This window comes from Chrysemys picta, chromosome 2, assembly GCF_011386835.1.
Source record: "Chrysemys picta bellii isolate R12L10 chromosome 2, ASM1138683v2, whole genome shotgun sequence".
Classification (NCBI taxonomy): domain Eukaryota; kingdom Metazoa; phylum Chordata; order Testudines; family Emydidae; genus Chrysemys; species Chrysemys picta.
This window is the reverse complement of record NC_088792.1, coordinates 127,510,017-127,531,909: the sequence shown is the minus strand read 5'-3', so window position 1 is coordinate 127,531,909 and position 21,893 is coordinate 127,510,017. Positions and strand designations below refer to the sequence as shown.

The following is a 21,893-nucleotide window of genomic DNA, read 5'->3' as shown; positions in this document are numbered from 1 at the left end:
CCGCAAGACCGGCACCAGGTGTTCCTGCGTGGGAGTCCTTCCTATATGCCGTTTCTCGAACAGAGGCTGGAGCACTCCACATGGAGCCAGCTGGGGATGGAGGGCCGCCTCATAAGGAGTTGCTTCAGCCTGAAGTCCCTTTCCTTTTTCGTCCTCGGGTGGAACCCTTTGCAGATCTTGCAGCAATCTGTTTGATGTGCCTCCCCCAGCCACTTCAGGCAGGAGTTGTGGGTGTTGCCCATTGGCCTGAGCTTGTGGCAGGTTCCGCATGGTTTAAACTCTTGGGCTCTGTCCCCCTCCGAAGAGAGCCACCGACCACTACGTTGGCACTGGCGATGCGGCCCTTCCTAATCATAGCGGTTATATTATGTCTCCCTCCCACAAACTCCCTCTCCAATTCCCCTGTTTGTGGTCCCCTGTTCTCTAGCTCCCCTTGGTCACTTAGCCTGTGGCTTTTAAGGCCTTCTCTCCTAGGTCACCCTTATCCCCTTGTTAATCACACGGGGGAGGATGATCACAAGGCTGATTGAGGTTGATCAGGGATGATCCATGGAATAAAGGCTCAAACTATGCCCAGACACACAATCCCAACTGACCCTGTAACTGAAATAACCTAAATAATCCCTAAAGCCAAAAGAGGTCTCAGACCCATCCTCGACAGGCAACAGATTCATGAAGAAGTTGAGGTTCTGCATGGTCTCTCTGATTGCCATCATCCCGTCTCTGGATCCAGGAGACTGGTTCGCTGCCCTCGACCTCAAGGATACGTACTTCCAGCCCACAGACGCTTCCGCAGGTTCATAGTGAACCACATACATTACCATTTTACAGCCCTCCCTTTTGGTCTGTCATCAGCCCCTCAAGTGTTTACCAAATGTATGGCAGTTGTAGCTGCCTTCCTGAGAAGAAGGCAGGTGCAGGTCTTCCCATACCTTGATGACTGGTTGGTCAGGGGCCACTCCAGGGTGCAAGTGGAGCACCATGTCAACTTGGTACGGTCCATCTTCAACAGACTGGATCTCTTCCCAAACGTACACAAATAAACTCTATCCCCTACTCAGATAGTAGAGTTTATTGGGGCAGTGTTGGACTCAGATCAGGCCAGAGCCTTCCTGCCAGAGTCTTATTTTCAAACAATGCAACACATCCTTCAAGACTTCAAGCAATACCCCACCACCACAGCGAGAAATTGTTTGAAACTCCTTGGTCATATGGAGCTTGTGGTACATCATGCAAGGCTGAGGCTCAGACCTCTCCAGGTCTGGCTGGTGTCAACCTATCGGCCAGGGCGCGACAGTCTGGACAAGGCGGTCACTCTCCCAATATTGGTTTTCTGTTTGTTTCACTGGTGGCTCAACCCACAGGAGATATGCATGGGGGTCCCCTTCCCCAAACTGCAGCCCTCGCTGTCCCTGGTCTCAGATGTGTCAGCGTTCGGGTGGGGTGCTTACCTGGGAGATCTCTGGACCCAAGGTCTCTGATCGCAGAATGAGCTCCTGCTCCACATCAACGTTAAGGAGTAGAGAGCGGTCCACCTTGCATGCCAGCCCTTCCAGGCTCACTTGCAAGGGATATGCGCAGTGGTAATGACACGACCACAATGTTTTATATAAACAAGCAGGGCGGAGCTCGTTCCTCTCACCTATGTCAGGAAGCCCTCAAACTGTGGGACTTCCGCATAGCCCACTCATTTCACCTGGAAGCATCCTACCTCCTGGGTTCTCAGAACGAGTTAGTGGACTATCTCAGCAGATCCTTCCGCAACAACGAGTGGTTCATTTGCCTGGACGTGGAAACATCATTTTCCAAAGGTGGGGAGTTCCCCAGATCGACCCGTTCACCACAAAAAGCAACAGGAAGTGCCTGCAGTTCTGTTCCTTCCAGAACCACAGCCCGGGCTCCATCACAGACACGATCCTTCTCCCTTGGACGGATCAACTGTTATATACATTCCCACCTTTTTTGCTCGTCCACAAGGTTCTGCTCAAGATCCGCAGGGAGAGGGCTGCGGTCATACAGATAGCGCCAACCTGACCATCCTAGCAGTAGTATACCACACTCCTGGAGCTATTGGTGGATACCTGTCTCGTTGCCCCTGCTTCTGGACCTGATCACCCAAGATCACGGCCGTCTCCAACATCCCCGCTTCGAGTCTCTTCACCTCACTGCTTGGAAGCTTCATGGTTAAACCTGCTGGAGCTAATATGCGCTGAGCCCGTTAGGGAGGTTCTCCTTGGCAGTAGGAAACCCTCCACCATGGCCACCTACCTGGTGAAGTGGAAGAGAGTCTCAATCTGATGTTCTCAAGGCTTCACTTCTCCAATGTAGGCACCAATGCCTCTCATCTTAGACTACCTGCTACATCTAAAACAGCAGGGCCTCTCAGTATTGTCTCTCAAGGTCCACCTAGCTGCCATTTCGGCGTTCCACCCAGGAGCGGCTGGCTGTTCGGTTTTCGCCAACCTGATGGTCAGTCGGTTTCTGAAAGGTCTTGTCAGACTATACCCACAGGTTAGACAACTGATCCCGGCATGGGATCTTAATCTGATCCTTTCCAACCTAATGGGGGCCCCCTTTAGAATTCCTAGCAACCTGTTCATTGCTCTATCTGTCATGGAAGATGGCATTCCTGGTCGCCATAACATCAGCTAGGAGAGGGTCTGAGTTTAAGCCCTAGCTTCTGATCCTTATACCATTTTTTGTAAAGACAAGGTCAACTTAGGCCTCACCCAGCCTTTCTCCCAAAGGTCGTCTCTCAATTTCATGCCAGTCAGGACATTTTTCTTCCGGTCTTTTACCCTAGGCCACATGCTGATAATTGAGAACAAAGGTGTCCTTGGATGTTCGACAAGCACTGGCTTTTTATATTGAACGCACAAAGCTCTTCCAGAAGTCGAATCAGTTGTTCGTTGCAATTGCGGACAGGATGAAGAGCCTCCCGGTGTCATCACAGAAAATTTCATCATGGAACATGTCCTGCATGCTATGATCTGGCAAAAATACCAGTCCCGAAGCTAACAGCACATTCCACAAGAGCGCAGACCTCCTCGGCAGCATTCCTGGCCCAGGTCCTGATCCAGGAGATCTACAGGGCAGCGACGTGGTCTTCGGGCCACACTTTCATTTCTCACTTTGTCAATACCCAGCACTCCAGGGACAATGTGGTACTCGGCAGAGCAGTACTTCAATCTGCAATTCCATGAACTCTGACCCCACCTCCGAGGTAAGGCTTGGGAGTCACCTACTTGGAATCGACATGAGCAAGCACTCAAAGAGGAGTTACTTACCTTCTCATAACTGTTGTTCGAGATGTGTTGCTCATGTCCATTCCAAGACCCACCCACCCGCCTTCCCCTCTGTCAGAATATCCGTCAAGAAGGAACTGAATAGGCGGCGGGTCGGCAGGGACCTATATTCACCGCCATGAAGGCGCGACTCCAGGGGGCTCCACAGCTGACCCAACGGGTGCTGGTAGGGGAAAAACCTTCCGACAACTGTGCACGTGGCACGCATACACCTACTTGGAATGGACATGAGCAAGGGGAGGGATAGCTCAGTGGTTTGAGCATTGGCCTGCTAAACCCCAGGTTGTGAGTTCAATCCTTGAGGAGGCCATTTAGGGATCTGGGGCAAAAATCTGTCTAGGGATTGGTCCTGCTTTGAGCAGCAGGTTGGACTAGATGACCTCCTGAGGTCCCTTCCAACCCTGATATTCTATATTCTAACACATCTCGAAGAACAACATTTACGCGAAGGTAAGTAACCGTTTTTTCCCAGAGTGTCACCTCTGACACAAAGGACTTTGGGATACCATGCCTGAATTAGAAATGCAATGTTGCGTGCCATAAAGGACCAGTGTGGACATGGGTAGACACCTGTGAACACCATATACCCATGCCAGCAATGGCATATGTGGACATGCAAGTATGGGGTGCCCACACACTAACAGTGTGTGCATGTATCTGTGTCCGCTCACAAGTATAGACGTACCCTAATAGAGAAAGTAAATGTTTGTACAGTAGGAGCAAGAGCTTTAGGTACTTGGGTAAACAGCACCTTTTCATTGCCTTTGTTTTTGCATGCAAAAAATCATTTCTTTCAGCCTCCCTGGAGTTGCAAAGAAAGATGAGCATTGTTACCCTAATTTCTAGTGAACACTAAAGGTTGCTTGGGCTAGTGTACCTCCTTAAGTTTGAGGCAGTCACTGGGGGAAATGAGGGACTATCCCAGACACTGCTCTCTTTTGCTGTCCTTGGAGAAGTTTGAAAGTTATGCTTTTTTCCTCCTGGTCTGTGTAGGCAAATTCATACAATTCAGGACCTTTCTAACTAGGTACCTGTTTGCCTTCATTACCTTGGTGTATGGGTGCCATGCATGAATTGATTAATTTGTTCTTATGGCACCCCTGGAGGTAGTTTTGTGGTATGTATCTATTTTGCAGATGGAGATCTGGAGCTTGCCAGAGATCTCTCAGAAAATCTGTGCTTGGAGCTGGGAGTTGGGCCCAGAAGTCCTGGGTTCCACTCCCAGTGCCTTGACTTTGAAACCAGCACAGCTGTTACTGGCTGAGCAAAGTGAGACCCAACAATCTACTTAGTGGCATTTCTCCTGCGTTCGATCAATTCAGAATTTCAGGAAGCATTCCAGACATCTATGGGAAGAAGTCTATGGATTCTTGGTGACAATTGGAACATCAGAAAAGCCTCATTTCCATAGGGTGCCCATTTGGTGCTGCAGGTACGGGAGCATTTTGACATCAACGGTAATTCAGTCCCTCCCTCCTGTTCACTTGCATCCTTCAGTTCCGTTGGTTGAAATGGATGGAAATGGAACTGAATGGAATGGAGTTACAAGTCAAGACTGAAGTGCTTTGACTGTTTTTGCGGGGGAGGAGGATTGAAGTCTGGAATAGCAGGGGCTGCTTCACATGAGGAGCTATGTTGGCTGAGTAGGAGTGAGGCTGGAGATTTGCACTGTGGTTCCCTCCACACTATGACTGACTCAGGCAAGATCATTGACCTTGCCTAGTCAACACTGTTCATCTAAACAGTACCCATTTGGTGCTGTGTGGGCAGAGAGATCCCTCCACCTGCAGCACCAAACAATCACTGTCAATAGGAAGCCAGGTAACAGGATTATGGTTACTCGAGGGGGAGTGAGCAACTGGCTTAGTTACCTCTGATGTCACTGCTCAGGTTCCCCTGCTTACAGCTGCAAATAGGCATTGTCATGAGAAAATTGTTTATACGAATCTGATAAAGCAACAAAGAGAAGAGGAGGATCAGCTTAAACAATTTAATAATAACATATAGGTTTAGTGATAGTATCCTGTAAAATTACTACAAGTTCAGGGATAGAGACTGTGTTCCCAACCCTCCTCCCCCACCTTCAACCCCCACACCTGCCAGTTTAGCTTGCATAAGCAACGAAGTGTAGAATCCTCTACTTCAGTCACTGCTCTCTAACTGTAGTGGGTTGAAGATTTGTTTTTCCTCAGGGCAGGCCTGTAATATCTTAGAACCAAGTGGTTCTATCCCTTCAATAGCAGGGATGCTGATCAATTTGCTAGTTTTCTCCCATTTAAGTCTTCACTTTCTCTCATTCCAAACATCTGTTTCTTGGGATAGCAAGAATTAGAGCATCTTTTGAGAAGAGATCCCCTCTTCCCTTCATAGACAACCCGTGCCTGCTGACAGAGTGGGGACACCATCCCGAAACAGTTTGAGTCACCCCCTTCCCACCCTCCTGGCTGCCCTCCCGCTGCCAGAAAAGCAGCAGCCTCTCCAGGCAGCTCCCAGTTGTTCCTCCACTCCTGCCTCTGCCTCAACCTGCCTGGTGAAGCTCGCCAGCTCAGCTCAGCTTCTCCACAGTAAGGGGGCCCTGCTGCATTATGTGACCCAGCCATCTGGGGGGTGGGGATATGTGACCCAGCATGCCCCCTCCCCACTTGTCGCCTCTGCTTTCCCTCCCTTCTTTTCTTGATAGACTGCTTGCTACTGCATCTGGCATGGCTTTCTGACTTAAAGTATTTTATGTATATGAGAATAGACAATTTAAAGGTTCTTTGAAAGTTTCTTGACTGGACTATTATGCTTTTGCTGAGTGCCTATGGAGGGTAGTTCAAGCACCAAAACTCTGACAGTATTTATAGCCACGGTGGACATATGGGTGTGGTTAACCCTTCAGTCATGAATTTCAGACTTGAGGATTTCTTGTTATGAGAAGGCATATTTCTGGTAAGATTTAAATTGACTATTAATGGAAACTTTTGTTCTGGGATATGTAATAGGATTCCCAACAGTGCAGCAAAATGGTACTGAAGTACAATAACCCCAAGAAATTACAGTAGAATTTTTTAAATTTTAAAAAATAGATCTCAGGTGAAAGTGCAAAATATCTAGTGGCCAGTTAAAAGAATAATATAAAAATTCCTCAATTTTCTCCCCCATTAATTTTTAAAAAAATGGATTTGGATTGATCACTTCAATCTTTGAAACTAATAGAAGACAAAAACAGTCAGATGTGCTGTGGCTTTTTTTTTGTTTTGTTTTGTTTTAGAAGCAGGAAAATAAAATATTTTTCTGGATAGGTAAAAGGGATGCTCTGCTAGTGCTTAATTTGCAGTGTGTGTGTCTCTGTCCCCTTCAGAGATATTGTCACCATTAATATGGCTAACATTTCTTTGGGAATGAGGTGAGGAGGTAAAAAAACTGAGCACTACTCTACTCTTCATGTTGAAGAACCTCTAAGAAAAAGAGCAGTTAAAAATGTGTGTGATATGTAAACATAAAATGGTTATTTTGAGGTTCTTCTTTGACTGCTGTGTCCTATGTGTATTCCACACATGGGTATACATGCACCCTGTGTGCCTGAAATTGGAGGTTTCTAGCAAGTAGTGTCCATTGGCCCACACCTGTGCAATTGTTCTCCCCATGCTCTGAACCAAATGCATAAGGGCTGGGGTAGACTGATGCCTCTCTAGGTCCTTCTTACTGCCGCATGACTTGAGTCAGAATCTGCTATGTCCACAGATTTCTCAGTGCTTCTTTCGTCTTCAAACCTGTAAATATATTGTACATAGTTTTTCTTTAATATTCTAGTGTTGTTTGAGTTTTTAATCTTAGTGTCTCCCCACCAGTTCAGAGTACTCCCATTTGGGCTAGCAACACCACTTTCACAAAGGCTTTCTGAGTGGTGTAGCCCAGATGAGACATCACAGTTTATACAGTCTTCCATATCTGAATGACTGGCTCTTAATGGGTCACTTCAGTCAGGCAGTCCAGTCAGTAACTCTGTTCTTGCTCCAGCTTCTAGCAGACTTGAGAATCTGTGTTAACTAAAAAAGTCTACTTTGATTCCCACAAGGACAATAGACTTTATAGGAGCAACACTAGATTTGATCTCAGCAAGAGCCTATCTCCCTTTGGAAAGATTCCAGACCATGAACAGTTTGATAAGACAAAAGCAACAGAGGGTCCTGTGGCACCTTTAAGACTAACGGAAGTATTGGGAGCATAAGCTTTCGTGGGTAAGAACCTCACTTCTTCAGATGCAAGAAGTGAGGTTCTTACCCACGAAAACTTATGCTCCCAATACTTCTTTTAGTCTTAAAGGTGCCACAAGACCCTCTGTTGCTTTTTACAGATTCAGACTAACACGGCTACCCCTCTGATACTTGATAAGACAAGTCACTTTCAGAACATAAACCACTCTCAAGGTCTGCCTTTCCCAATTAAGCACATGGCATCATGTACGTATGTAACACCATTTGTCAGGCTTCACCTACATTGCCTACAAGCCTGGCTACATTCTATTTACTCATCAGGCAGAGACCATATAAACACCAGAGTAACAATTTCCACCAAGGTCACAGCTTTTCGTGCTTGGTGGATAAACCCAGAACAAGTATGTGTGAGAGTTTCTTTAATTACATCCACACCTGATGCAACCATTGTCAAAGCTGCAACCCTGATTGGATGGGGAGTCCACCTGGACAACCACACTGCATAAAGCACTTGGTCTACTCAGGAGCCAGTATCCCTATCAGTCTACTAGAGCAGAGAGCAGTCCATCTCGCCTGCAATGCATTCTTCCCACTTATTCAGTCCCACCATGTCCAAATACTGTCAGACATCATAATGACTGTCTTTTACATAAACAACCAGGTGGAGCAAAAATCCCTTCCTCTCTATGTGCGCTAGAAATTACATAATTCTCTCTGCTATGTACCTACCAGGCATGCAGAATTCTCTAGCATACAGTTTCAGCAAGCACTTTGCCCACAGACCATGAGGGGGAGATACCCAATTCCATCCTGAACAAGATCTTTGCATAGTGGGGAACACCATCCTGGGATTTGTTTGCATCCCAAACAAACAAAAAGTTCACCCTTTACTGCTCCAGGACAGCCTTGGGCCATGGTTCCAGGGGAGATGTACTATTCTGTTATTCTGGACAGACCATCTCAGGGCTTTCCATTAGTTCCCTGTGGGTCCAACAAGCAGCAATCATGCCTTCTGCCCTCCAGTAGAAGGATATTCCATTCTTACTGACCCAACAACAATTAGATTCCTGAAAGGTTTAGGGTAGGACCTTCTCATTAGTGGTGAAAACTGAACCACAATGGGACCTCAACCTTGTACAATCAATACTTATCAAATCACCATTTGAATCACTGGCAACATGTTCTATGTCCCACATTCCCATGAAGGTCACCTTTTTAGTTGCTATCACATCAGCCAGAAACCAGAGCCAATTGGGAGCACTTGTGGTTATGCTATTTTCGTCAGAAGAAGATTTCCCTTTGCCTTCACCTTCATCTGAAATCCATCTGTAAAGAAATTTCTGAGCTTTGCATCAATTGACCTATCTGCTTAATGGCATTCTTCCCAAAATCTCATACTTCCAAAGAGACTTCACTCTTTGGACATCAGACACACTGTAGTGTTCTACCTGCAAAGGACAAAATCAATTAATAAATCACTAAAACTGTTTGGCATTATAGTGGAACGGTTGCGAGGACAGGTATCTGCTCAAAGAATCTCTAACTGGATCTCGGGCTGCATCATTCTGTATGTCCTGTTGACACACCCTTCTCCTCTGAATGGGGTAAGAGCCCATACCACTAGAGCACAAGCAAGCTCAACAACATCTCTTCGAGAGGTACCTATACTAGACATCCGTGGAGCAGCTACCTGGAGCTCTGTCCATACATTCACAAAATATTAGGCTTTAGTTCAAGCCTCCTCTACAGATGCAGCTACAGATGTAGCTTTCTAGAACATTAAGCTCTACAGATGCAGCTGTTCGGACTGTGGTATTTCAAGCATCTATACCAACTGCATCCTCATACCCCCTCCTGTTAAACGTTGCTTATCAATCACCCACAGGTAGAATACACATAGGGATTCGTGTTCCAAGAAGAGATGGAAGTTACTGACCTGTAACTGGAGGTTCTTCAAAATATCTGGTCCTTATCTGTATTCCACTATGCAGCCTCCTTCCCCTCTGCTTCAGATTCTTCAGCTATAGCAGTAAGAGAGGAACTGGAGAGGCGTTGGTCTGCACTGCCCCTTATACCATCAGTTCGGCGGATAAGGAGAAAAACTTGCAGGACCAATGGACACTACTTGCTAGAAATCTCTGATCACAAGCACATGGTGTGCACGCCTACCCTTGTGTGGAATACAGATAGAGACCAGAACATTCTGTTACAGGTCAGTAACCTCCATTTTTCCCCCTCCCTTTAAGATCAGGTCTTTTTTTTCCCCACTTACTATGTATGCGAATATTTGTAATAGCTAAAAACCAATTGCTTGACTTTTTTTTCATTTGATATATTGTATGTAGTTGTTAGCTTTCTAGAACATTAAGCTCTTGCTACATATAATTTGCTGTGATTTAATCTTTTCCTATCTGTTTCTTAGGAAGTCCCATGTGCCCTCCTCAAAAATAAAGGTAAATAGTTGTAATATACTAACAGTGTACTAGCACCTTTATGAAATAGAAGCTTTAAAAACTTTCTACTCAAACTGATGTATTTTTTGTGTTTGTTACTTCATATATTGAATGAAATATATGTGGATGAAGAGATCAGATGCCAGTGGAGGTTGTATGAAGTATAGTATCAATTTCATCCAGTACACAATACTCTGATGTCATGTGCAAAGTTGGTGGTCTTGGATTTTATGTATTTTTGCTACTTTTGTGTACTATATTATTTGCTTTGATTGCTTCTTTTAAAGGTTTATTTTAGATGTTTAACACTCTTCTTCACTTAAATATGGTCTAAATCTTTAAATTCTTTGGAATCAAAGCGTGGGTGTGCATATATTTATATGGTTCTTCAAAACTGTAGCAGGATTCAAATAATAGTAAATACATCAGTATACCATTCTATGTGCTTTCAGTGTTGGAAATTTCCAATGAAATCAGTCTCCTTCTGACTAGATCTTTTATTAAATCTATACTTGTAACCTCATGGAGGGGAAGCCCTTTAGAACTTTTCAGACAAAAAAAGTCTCCACCAATTGGTTAACCTTATTTTCTAATGTTTTTTTCCCTTTTTCTAATATTTTCACTGTTGTGTCAAATACACTTGTGCAATCTTAACCCTAAGTTTAGTGTTTTATATCAGAATAGTTGTTTTAAAAAGTTAACAGAAAGTGTGCAGCATAAAATGTGTCTTTTTCTCCTCCTGAAATTCTTAATGTTTCAAGTTTTCATAAGCAACATTTTCTAATTGGATTGTAATTCTAATCCATATTAAACCCAAAGACTTTATATAGTCCAAAACGTTTCAGTGCCTCAGCAGACTATACTGTGTGCCACAGGCATAGAACAGGAGACCAAGCTGCCACCAACGGCAGAGGCCCTACAATGGCAGGGAATTGATTAGGTGAGATCTGCCCAGATGATCCCAGCAGGTGAACCCCAAGCTACAGAGGAAGGCAAAAAAAAAAAAAAAAAAACCCCAAGGTCCCTGCCAATCTGACCTGGAGAAAAATTCCTTCCCAGCCCCAAATCTCATGGTAAGTGTAATACCGAGCATTATGAGCAAAACACACTAGTCAGATTTCTAGAATGCTTCAGAGGAAGTCAAAAATAAACAAAAAACCCACAGAATACATCTAGCCAATTGCTCATTGGTAGTGGGTCTACCTTTTTATTTCTACTGAATAGTCGATTTTAGAGAAATATAGCAGTTTTTAACTTTTTAATCTTTTAATCTTCTCTTTGTTTTATTAGAGGAAATTTCCTGTGTTGTTGGGGGAGGCTTTAGTCACTGGTGTTTAACCATTAGGAATAGTGAAGGCTGTTCATTTGTGGCTCAACATTTCACATTTCAGACACTTGTAGTCAATGCTTGATATGCATGGCATTTGCCAATTTAGTGCTGCTTTTTCTGGATATTCGCTGGTCAGAAGCATTGCATGTACCAACTAGGATTTACATGATAGAGGAAGCCATGAGAGTTTTGAGGGCAGGTTCAGAATAAGAACTGATTCCAGGCCCTTCTGCACACTTTCAACCTTAGGAGACCCCAAAGTGCAGTGCTGAAAAATTCTTGGTTTTCAGGGGGTCTGGATTGTCCTGTAGGCCACAGAGTTTTGCAGTGTTCTTACTTAGTGCCAAGGGACCATTAGAAGAAAAAAGAACAGCAGTACCACTGTTCTTCGCATGCGCACAAGACTGAAATCTTTTGACCTGCACAGACTATGCCTGTGTCCTGCATGTCTTTGTGTCCCTCAACCGAGAGGTAGAGTAGGGAACTGTAGTGCTGCTTTCCCTGATGCTCAGGCTGATGAACTGGATTTGTGCTTCTGTTTCACAACCACTCTTCTATTGCTGGTTTTGATTTGATGAGCCTATTAGTGATTAGTGCTTCCCAGTATCTTGGACCTATTTTCTCCAGGTCCTGTTTTACAATTGCCTTCATTTCAGTCTGGCTTCATTCAGCTTGAAGGGAGCCATTTCTCAAAGAGGCTTCTCCACTGTCTGGAGAGCAGCAGAATGTATGCTGTCTTGCTCTCAGAGCTAGAAATTCTTTGTGGCCTGATGTGGTACCAAGATATTTTGGATTTCCCTCTGTTGGTATTCAAGAAATGGTCTCAAAGACCAGTGATTCATCCTGTGATCCCTCAATGGAACTTGATCCTCATCCATGTAGATTTTGATGCAACCAACTCTCATGAGAGGCCTTAGGACAAACTTCTTTCTTTTAAGATGTTTTTTCTTTCCAGAGTGATTTCAGGTGGGTGAATGAGTTGAACTCTCATCTTCTCTCCTCCTTATTTCCCTTGTTTTCCAGAAGGATATTTTTTGGCTTCATTCAGAATTTGTTCATATGATGAATACCAAGTTCTATCTATTGTTCTTCTCCTCTCAGTCCTAGTCTGGTATTCCCCACCCACGACTAGAAGCTGCATTTATTGGATGTTAAGCATGTTGTCAACTTTTATCTTATTATGAGTTTAGAAAGTCAAAGCAGGGTTACGAAGGTAATGCTGTATCTACCATAGCTTTTGCTAGGTGGGTTTTATGCTGTATCCTTAAAGCATATGACCAGACTGTCAGATAAACTTGTCAGATTCCATGTAGTTAGAGAAATCTTCATGAGCAGTGAACATGCTGAAGCTTTCATGAACAAGGTGTGTAAGACAGCAGCATGATCATCTCCTCACTCCTTTATAAATTGTCATCAGTTAGGTATCTCCACTTCTCAGGATACCTCCTTTGGCTGCAAGGACCTGATAGTGGCATGTTAAGGTAGTCCCACCTCCTTGGGTTACTGCTTGCTGCATCCTCTTTTTGTGCCTTAATCCAGTGTTGTAGGATAGAAGAGAAAGACATACAACAAAGGGGAAAATTACCAGTAATTCTGTCTGTCTTCTCCTCTTCTATACTATATCTCATCCACCTCCCCTTTGGGTGTTGTTTTGCTGCCTGTTTTATTTCTTTCTGTCTTTCATACTGTTTCCTTCTCTATAGATCTGGAAGTTCTCTTCCTGATGGGATGCAGTTGTGGCTGAGACTTATGGAATCAGGGGCAGGGTTTTAGAATTCTTTGCCTCCTTGCTTCCAGTAGGTGTCACCATAACACTGTCTTTGAATTCAGTGTTGTAGGATGGGAGTTGAGGAGACTACAACAGTGTCACCGGTAACTAATATTCCCTACTTTATGTAGCAACATAAAGATGGTCAAATTTTCAGATTTTTAAAATCCATTAGCTGTTTCATAAACCACTTTCTTAATATGTTTAAGTAGTTCTAAGTATGTTAATGTAAACTTCCAAATTATGCTTTTATCAGTACTTGTCACTATTCTGCAGGCATGCTTAGGTACTGCTGTAGGTATTTGAATGTAAACTGAAATGCAACAGCGTCAGCCCACATTGGAGGTACCTCACAAGTGACTCCACTTCTCTTGTAACTTGCCATTTACAGGGACTTTTTGCTCAGAACATTTAATCAGTATATTGTCAGTTTACAATCTGTCGCCAATTTGAATGGTCTAAAAATCAAATGGTGGTGGTATTTTCTTACCAGGAACATTCCCCTTAATTAAAGACTAGTTGTGGTCATTTTAATATTGACGCTATTAAGCAAGAAGCCAAAATACAACTACCAGGCTTATGTCCCAAACGAATTATAAAAGACAGTTTGGTCCAGTGTCACATTATAAATCCTCATTATAATAGCCTCTATACAGTGATTCGTGCTGCCTCTGTAAGAATGTACCCTATTTTCTTCATTTCATCATATTAATTTTAATGTGGTCTTGCTACACACATTTAGTTATTGCAGTCGTATAATATGTAGTCAAAGGTTGAATGATTAAATAAATATAAACACATTATTTTTTCTACTTGAACAGCTGATATTACATTTATGTGTGACAAGCGATGTAACAAGAAACGGTCATGTGGACGACACAAGTGTAATGAAATTTGCTGTGTGGTAAGTTCATTTATACAATGTAAGGGTGTGTCTACACTATGAAATTAGGTTAATATTATAGAAGTCGATTTTTAGAAATCGATTTTATACAGTTGATTGCGTGTGTCCACACTGAGCGCATTAAGTCGGCGGAGTGCGTCCTCACTTACTGTAGCTATCCCACAGTTCCCGCAGTCTCCGCTGCCCATTGGAATTCTGGGTTAAGCTCCCAATGCCTGATGAGGCAAAAACATTGTCGCGGGTGGGATAGTGGTAGGGCCCCCACCTAGAATGCCATGCAGCTGTTCACAGACGTGGCATGTGTGGGGCTCTGACCCGGAGCAATCGTTTGCCTCCTTTGTCTTTTGGTAGGCTTGCCTGAGCTCCTTAACTTTCACGCAGCACTGCTGTGTCCCTGGTGTAGCCTTTGTCCAACATGCCCTGTGAGATTTTGGCAAATATATTTGCATTTCTTTTGGATCAGAGTTCTGCTTGCACAGATTCTTCTCCCCATACAGCAATCAGATCCAGTGTCTCCCTTTCAGTCCATGCTGGAGCTTGTTTGCGATTCTGGGACTGCATGGTCACCTGTGCTGCTGAGTGCAGCTGAGCTCGCCACACTGACCAAACAGGAAATTAAATTCAAAAGTTCCTAGGGCTTTTCCTGTGTACCTGGCTAGTGCATCGGAGTTCAAAGTGTTGTCCAGAGCAGTCACAATGGAGCACTCTGGGATAGCTCCCAGAGGCCAATACCGTCAATTTGCATCCGCACTACCCCAAATTTGACCCAGCAAGGTCGATTTTAGTGCTACTCCCCTTGCCAGGGAGAAGTACAGAAGTCGATTTTAAGAGCTCTTTAGGTCAACGGAACGGGGTTGGTTGTGTGGATGCGGTCATTTTTTAAATTGACCTAACGCAGCTAAATTCGACCTAACCCCGTAGTGTAGACTAGGGCTAAGAAATGGTTCAGGGTAAAATGCTACATCTGTACCTATTTTTTTTTTTTTTAAATAGTATGTGAAAAGGCTGCTGAGGTGTAGATTCCCTGTTTTGTAATGTAAAATATTCATCCTTACCCTTCGTTCAAAAAGTCTTTAGGATTAATGCTGTGCACCCAAGTGTGATTGTGTAACTAAGACAGTTGTTCTCAACCTGTGGCCCGCAGGTCACATGCAGCCCAATTAGCACACAGCTGCGGCCCAGCTGTATGCTAAAGGCTACAGGGACTCAGCTGTGTGCTAAAGGCCCTAGGGCTGGGGTCCTGGCTGCACTGCCGCCTGGCCACTGTGGGGCCGGCTCCAGGGGCCCATCTGCCCTGCCAGCCGGCCCAGCTCTGGGGGCCCGACTGCCTGGCCCCCACCCCCAGGGCTCCGTTCTTGGCCCCGCTCTCTGGAGGGCTCTCTGAGTGGGGTTGCTGGGCATAGGGGTCTGTGAAGGGGCTTGGGGGAGGTGCACTGTTGTTCTCAACCTGCAGCCCAGGTAACATATCGTGGGCCGCATATATGAAAATAGGTTGAGAACCACTGAACTAAGAGCTTGTCAACACACAAGCTGTACTACTTTAACTATACTAGTATACTTAAAGCAGTACAACCCTTTAGTATGGACACAATTATACCAGTATAAATGTGCCTTATACCAGTATAGCTATTCCCATATGGGAAGCGGAGTAAACTATACTGGTATAAGCCATCTATATATCAGTTTAACTGTGACCATGCTAGGGGTTGTACAAAATAACTTTCGTTTAAAAAAAAAAAAATCACACCCTAAACAAATACAGATCCTATATCAGCCCAAAACTTTGTGTATACTAGTCCTAAGTTGATAAAATTCCAGTTGAACAATGCAATACTGTCATAGATCTACAGGATTGGTGCTATGACCCCAGCTTTGGAGTAGTCTCAGGAAGGATCCCTTCAGTGTGCCAGACCCCCTTGGGGCCTCACTCTTCCTCCAGGGTAAGCCATGCGGTTTCCTGCCTCCTTAGACTGGACCTCTGGGCCTTCATCACACCAAGAGCTCCATTCAGTGAGTCTCACTGAGATAGATCCCTGAGGGAGACTTGTACAATCTTAGGGAGCAATGCACCTCCACCAGCATCTGCAGTGACACTCAGCCAGTGTTGTCAAACTGTAGGGGTTTATTAGTTGACTAGAATGCAACATAGGAAGACCTTGGTTAGCATAGAGAAATGAATAGGGCCCTACCAAATTCATGGTCCATTCTGGTCAATTTCACGTTTTCAAATGTTTATATCTGAAATTTCACGGTGTTGTAACCATGAGGGTCCAGACCCAAAAGGGGGTTCTGGGGAGATTGCGAAGCTGTTTTAGGGGAGTCACGGGATTGCCACCCTCACTTCTGCACTGCATTCAGAGCTGGGCTCTGAAGGCAGCATCCATGGAGCTTCCTGCAGCTGCAGGAGGTTCCCGGAGGTGGAGGTGGGTCTGATCTCCCCTGTGCTGCTGGGAATGCCCCAGCCGGGGGCTGCTAGCTGCTAGACCCAGCCAGGCTAGGGAGGGACAGGACTTGCTCTTCCCCTGCACGGCTGCGCTTGTGGGGAGATCTCGCCCTCTAGCCCTTAACTCCCATTTCACACTGCCCCCATCCTTTGTTCCTGAACTGGGGAAATGCTGCTTGGCTTCCTGCACAGAGGAGGGACAATCTGTGGTCATTGGTTGCCAGGTTTCAATATCCCAGTGATTTGCTTCATGGTTTCTCCACTGACACAGGGATTAAGGCCCACTTGGGCCTGGTCTACACTATGAGTTTAGTTCGAATTTATCAGCAATAAATCGAATTAACCCTGCACCCGTCCACACAACGAAGCCATTACTTCGACATAAAGGGCTCTTAAAATCGATTTCTGTACTCCTCCCCGACGAGGGGAGTAGTGGCGAAATCAACATTGCCATTTCGAATTAGGGTTAGTGTGGCCGCAATTCCCCCCCCCCCCCTTTGGGGGGAGGGATAGCTCAATGGTTTGAGCATTGGCCTGCTAAACCCAGGGTTGGGAGTTCAGTCCTTGAGGGGGCCACTTAGGGATCTGGGGCAAAATCAGTACTTGGTCCTTCTAGTGAAGGCAGGGGGCTGGACTCGATGACCTTTCAAGGTCCCTTCCAGTTCTAGGAGATTGAATTAACTAATTATTATATCCTATGGTATTGGCCTCCGGGAGCTATCCCACAGTGCACCATTGTGACCGCTCTGGATAGAAATCTGAACTTGGATGCACTGGCCAGGTAAACAGGAAAAGTCCCGTGAACTTTTGAATTTCATTTCCTGTTTGCCCAGCATGGACTCACCGGGAAATACTGAATCTGATCTCTTTATGGGGAGATGAATCTGTTCTATCAGAACTCCGTTCCAAAAGACGAAATGCCAAAACATTTGAAAAAATCTCCAAGGCCATGATGGACAGAGGCCACAACAGGGACTCAACACTGTGCTGCGTGAAACTTAAGGAGCTGAGACAAGCGTACCAGAAAGCCAAAGAATCAAATGGACACTCATGGAGGGAGGGGCAACTCACGACTGTAGCTATCCCACATTTTCCACACTCTCCGAAAACCATTTGAATTCTCGGTTGAGCTCCCAATGCCTGAAGGGTCAAAAACATTGTCTCGGGTGGGTTCAGGGTATATGTCGTCAGGCCCCACCCCCTCCCTCCCTCTGTGAAAGCAAAGGGAAAAAAATCGTTTCTCGCCTTTTTTCACTGTCACCGTATGTCTACTGGATGCGGCTGGCAGACGCGGTGCTGCAGCACTACACAGCAGCATCCCCTTGCCTTGCCTTGCAGACGGTGCAGTATGATTGGTAACCGTCATCGTTGTCCCGTGGGTGGTCCTGGCTGGCCTCGGTGAGGTCGGTCGGGGGCGCATGGACAAAAAAGGGAATGACTCCAGGTCATTCTCTTCTTTAAGTTTTGTGTAATGGAGATTCAGTCCTGCCTGGAATATCATGCCAGCTGGAGGCTTCTGCCTCCGGCTGCTCTCCCATTCGGCAGCACCGTGCGGTCACACCTACCCCAACCTACCCCTTGCTCCCAGGGCTCATAATCAGATACTTTTTGCTGCAAATAAAAAAATAAAGCTGCCGTTTAGAACTGTCCTCCAACATACATATCCTGGGACATTTTGTATTTTACCAGTGTCAACCAAAGGCCCACACACAAATGGAGATTCAGTCCTGCCTGTGCTTCTATCCTAGTGCTTATCACAGATTCCCGTTTTCAGCTATAGGCTGAGCAAGTGCAGAATGGTGGTTCACTCGACTTCGCTGTAAGCCAACCGCCCTCTCCCCTTTGATCTCTGGTTGCAGAGGCAATAAAGTATGTGTTGTTTCAAATTCATGCATTCTTTATTACTTCATCACACAAAAGGGAGGATAACTGCCAATGTAGCCCGGGAGGGGTGGGGGAGGAGGGACGCAACGGGTGGGCTTGTTGTAGGGGTACCCCCTAGAATGGCATGCAGCTCATCATTTCTGCGGGATGTCTGGGGTTCTGACCCGGAGCGGCCATTTGCCTCTCTGGTTCTTTAGTAGGCTTGCCTGATATTCTAGGCAGGACTGACTCTCCATTAGACAAAACTTAAAGAAGAGAATGACCTGGGGAGTCCTTCCCATTTTTGTCCAGGCGCCCCCGACCAATCTCACTGAGGCCAACCAGGAGCACCCATGACAGCAGCAGACGGTACAGTATGGCTGGTAACCGTCTTTGCTAACTTGCAAAGGCAAGGGGATGCTGCTGTGTAGCGCTGCAGTACCGCGTCTGTCAGCAGCATCCAGTAGACATACGGCGACAGTGGAAAAAGGCTGAACAGGCTCCATGGTTGCCGTGCTATGGCATCTGCCCGGGCAATCCAGGGAAAAGGGCGTGAAATGATTGTTTGCCATTGCTTTCACGGAGGGAGGATTGATTGACGACATTTACCCATAACCACCCGTGACAAATTTTTGGTCCCATCAGGCATTGGGATCTCAACCCAGAATTCCAATGGGTGGGGGAGACTGCGGGAACTATGGGATAGCTACCCACAGTGCAACGCTCCGGAAGTCGATGCTAGCACGGACGCACAACACCGAATTAATGTGCTTAGTGTGGCCGCATGCACTCGACTTTATACAATCGGTTGCCAAAAATCGAATTCTGTAAATTTGGAGTAATCCCGTAGTGTAGACATACCCTTTGTCCCAGACAGCTAGGCTGCTGACCAGCAAGTTAAAAGGTGCCACTCACACCTTTGTCTTTAGCCTGCCCTCAGAGCATACAGATCTTCCCCTCACCACCACCCCCACCCATACTAGATAACACTACAGTATATAGGGAAACTGAGGTATACATCGTCTTCATACAAATATTGCAAAAAATTCCCACTTAATCACAGATGCTCAGCACGTGGTATGAAAAGAATCTTAAGACTGTTAATTTCTTCTATCCTTGGGTACAGTAATATGGCCATGGCCAGTAGTGGATTTTAATCATGTTTTGCCATTTTGGGGGGGCATTTTAGAGGGGGAAAAGCATTGATAATGTATTAATTTTTCATAAATATTTTTTCCAGGACAAAGAACATAAGTGTCCCTTGGTTTGTGGACGCAAACTCAATTGTAGCCTTCATAGATGTGAAGAACCTTGTCACCGTGGCAACTGTCAAACATGCTGGCAGACAAGTGAGTATACTACAGTACATATATTCAGAAGATTAGTGCACTGTAGACATTTTAAACTCTGATCCTTTAAGAGTGTCCCTTGAATTAACTAATTAATTAATCTAATCAGAGATTCTCTGATTTAGGTGTATTATTGAAAGTGCATTATTTTTCTATAATAAAAATTCAGATACTCAATTATGGAGATGATCATGATTGCCATATTTTGCCATGGGTAACGAAGTTGTATAAAGAAGAACAGGAGGACTTGTGGCACCTTAGAGACTAACAAATTTATTAGAGCATAAGCTTTCGTGGACTACAGCCCACTTCTTCGGATGCATATAATTGAATTAGATGGACTTATTTTATTTGTTAGATTTAATAATTTCACTACAGGATTTATATTTAAAAAAAAAATTAATGTCAGTAAAGTTTACTTACTTTAAGGCCCTGATCCTGCAATCACTTAGGAACAAGATTAACTTCACAGACACAAGCAGTTATTCATAAGAATTAAGGTCCCAGTTATGTTTCATCAGTTTATTTTCACAAGCACTAAATTTATTTTAAAAGGTGTCAAATTGAAAGCGTTGCAGACTGAAGGCTTCGTTTAGCTACAGAACCAGGCTCTATAAATTTTCCCATACTGGCCCAATCGTGTATCTTAACCCTAGCCTAGTAGGACCACCTATAGGAATGGAAGTTATGTCATCTCCATGCCGTGGAGATTCTTGGGCTCTCTGCTCAGATGTTGAATTATGGAAACTTCTGTGGGGTCAACACCTGTCCACTGGGTACTGCACTGAGACCAACACACAGCCATCAAATAGTAACAATTTTTGGTGATTACTAAAATCATACAGATTCAGACAGATGACTTTTATGTGATGGGGTTTGATGTACACTTAAAAGTTAGATCAACATAAATAAGCGTCAGTTGGGGGTGTGGAAAAAACCCACACCCATGACCGACATAGTTATGCCGACCTAACCCATAATGCCATCCATGGCCCATAATTTTCATGCTTTCTTTATTAAAATCCACAAACCCACGTGACACTTTTCAGTGTCCACCCCCTGACACATAGCTCTGCAGTATTCTTATGAACGTTTCAAATACAAGACGCACATTTCTGTATTTGAAGACCCGCAGGAAGTACCAAAACAATGGGGGGATATGACGATTTGTTTGAGGACAGTTTAAGGGACGTAGCAAAAAACAATTCAAGTTGATGGTTGCTATTCATGGAGCAGCTGCACATGGTGAAATGCTGCTTCTGGGCCCAAGAAACAAGTACTGATTAGTAGGATCGCATCATAATGCAGGTTTGCAATGACTAGCAGTAGCTGCAGAGCTTTTGGATGTGAAAGGCCAAATTCCCAGATCCATATGTCAATCTTGCCCCAGCCCTCTACCATAGGGACACAGGAATGAGAGCTGCATTGACAGTGAAGAAGCTAATGGGGGGCAGCTTGCAACATTAGATTGCTACTGGCCAGTGGAAAATCATTTTGGAGTTGGAAAATCCACATAGGGGACATTGTCATGCAAGTGCTATGCAGGTCTGTGACCCTCAGCAACATGCCTCAAGACCAGAGCAGCCCCAGTGGAGTATCTACCCACCTTGCTCCAGATCTCAGCCCAAGGACCAACAGCCAGTGCATATCGGGGTACCACCGCCATGCTAATTGGCTTTTCTGGAGTCCATGAGGCTTCCCCACATGCTCTACAGCGTCCCTACTCCCTTCCTGCCCTCCCATATTGAGTAGGCACCAGAAGCGTCTACAACATGGTCCCCATTTCCCCTTTGCTGGGACCTGTACCATGCAAGGGGAATTGCTTACTTAGGACTTTCCTGTCCAATTCTTGTTAGATAAGGATCTCCCTCAACACCCATTGGTCTCTTTCTCTTCATCACCAGATGAGGCAGTACTTACGGAGCCTACCTCGCCCCCTTCAGATGATTTCAGGGCCGACCGGGACTTAATAAAAAGGGTGGTTGTGGCTCTGCTTATCCAACCAGAGGAGGTGCAAAAAAAGTTGCACAGATTGGTGGACATTTTGACCTTTGTGGGGCTCTCTAGGGTAGTTCTCCCTATAAATGAAGCTATCCTAGGGGCCATCAAGATCTTATGGCATACCCCATCCTCCCTTCCTCTCACTGTTAAAAGGGCGGAAAGGAGATATGTCCTTTCTTAGGGATATTAATATTTTTACAAACCACCTGGTTTCCTGATAGTGTCTACTGCAAACAGGGAAAGAAGCAAGAAAGCTGGACCTCTTTGGTTGGAAGATT

General features: G+C 45.1%; 1 protein-coding gene across 11 annotated transcripts in view; it reads left to right on the top strand.

Moving 5' to 3' along the window:
- The window catches only part of NFX1 (nuclear transcription factor, X-box binding 1), a 195,314-nt gene that overhangs the window by 91,816 nt on the left and 81,605 nt on the right, over positions 1-21,893 (top strand). For all 11 annotated transcript variants that reach the window (XR_010598514.1, XR_006172450.2, XR_006172445.2 and 8 more), the window contains exons 11-13: positions 9,927-9,957; positions 13,877-13,959; positions 19,506-19,614. Coding sequence is in view for 6 of the 11 variants with exons in the window: in XM_005312595.5 (XP_005312652.1) it covers positions 9,927-9,957; positions 13,877-13,959; positions 19,506-19,614 (223 nt within the window). In the remaining 5 variants the exon portion in view is untranslated. The remainder of the gene's footprint in view (positions 1-9,926; positions 9,958-13,876; positions 13,960-19,505; positions 19,615-21,893) is intronic.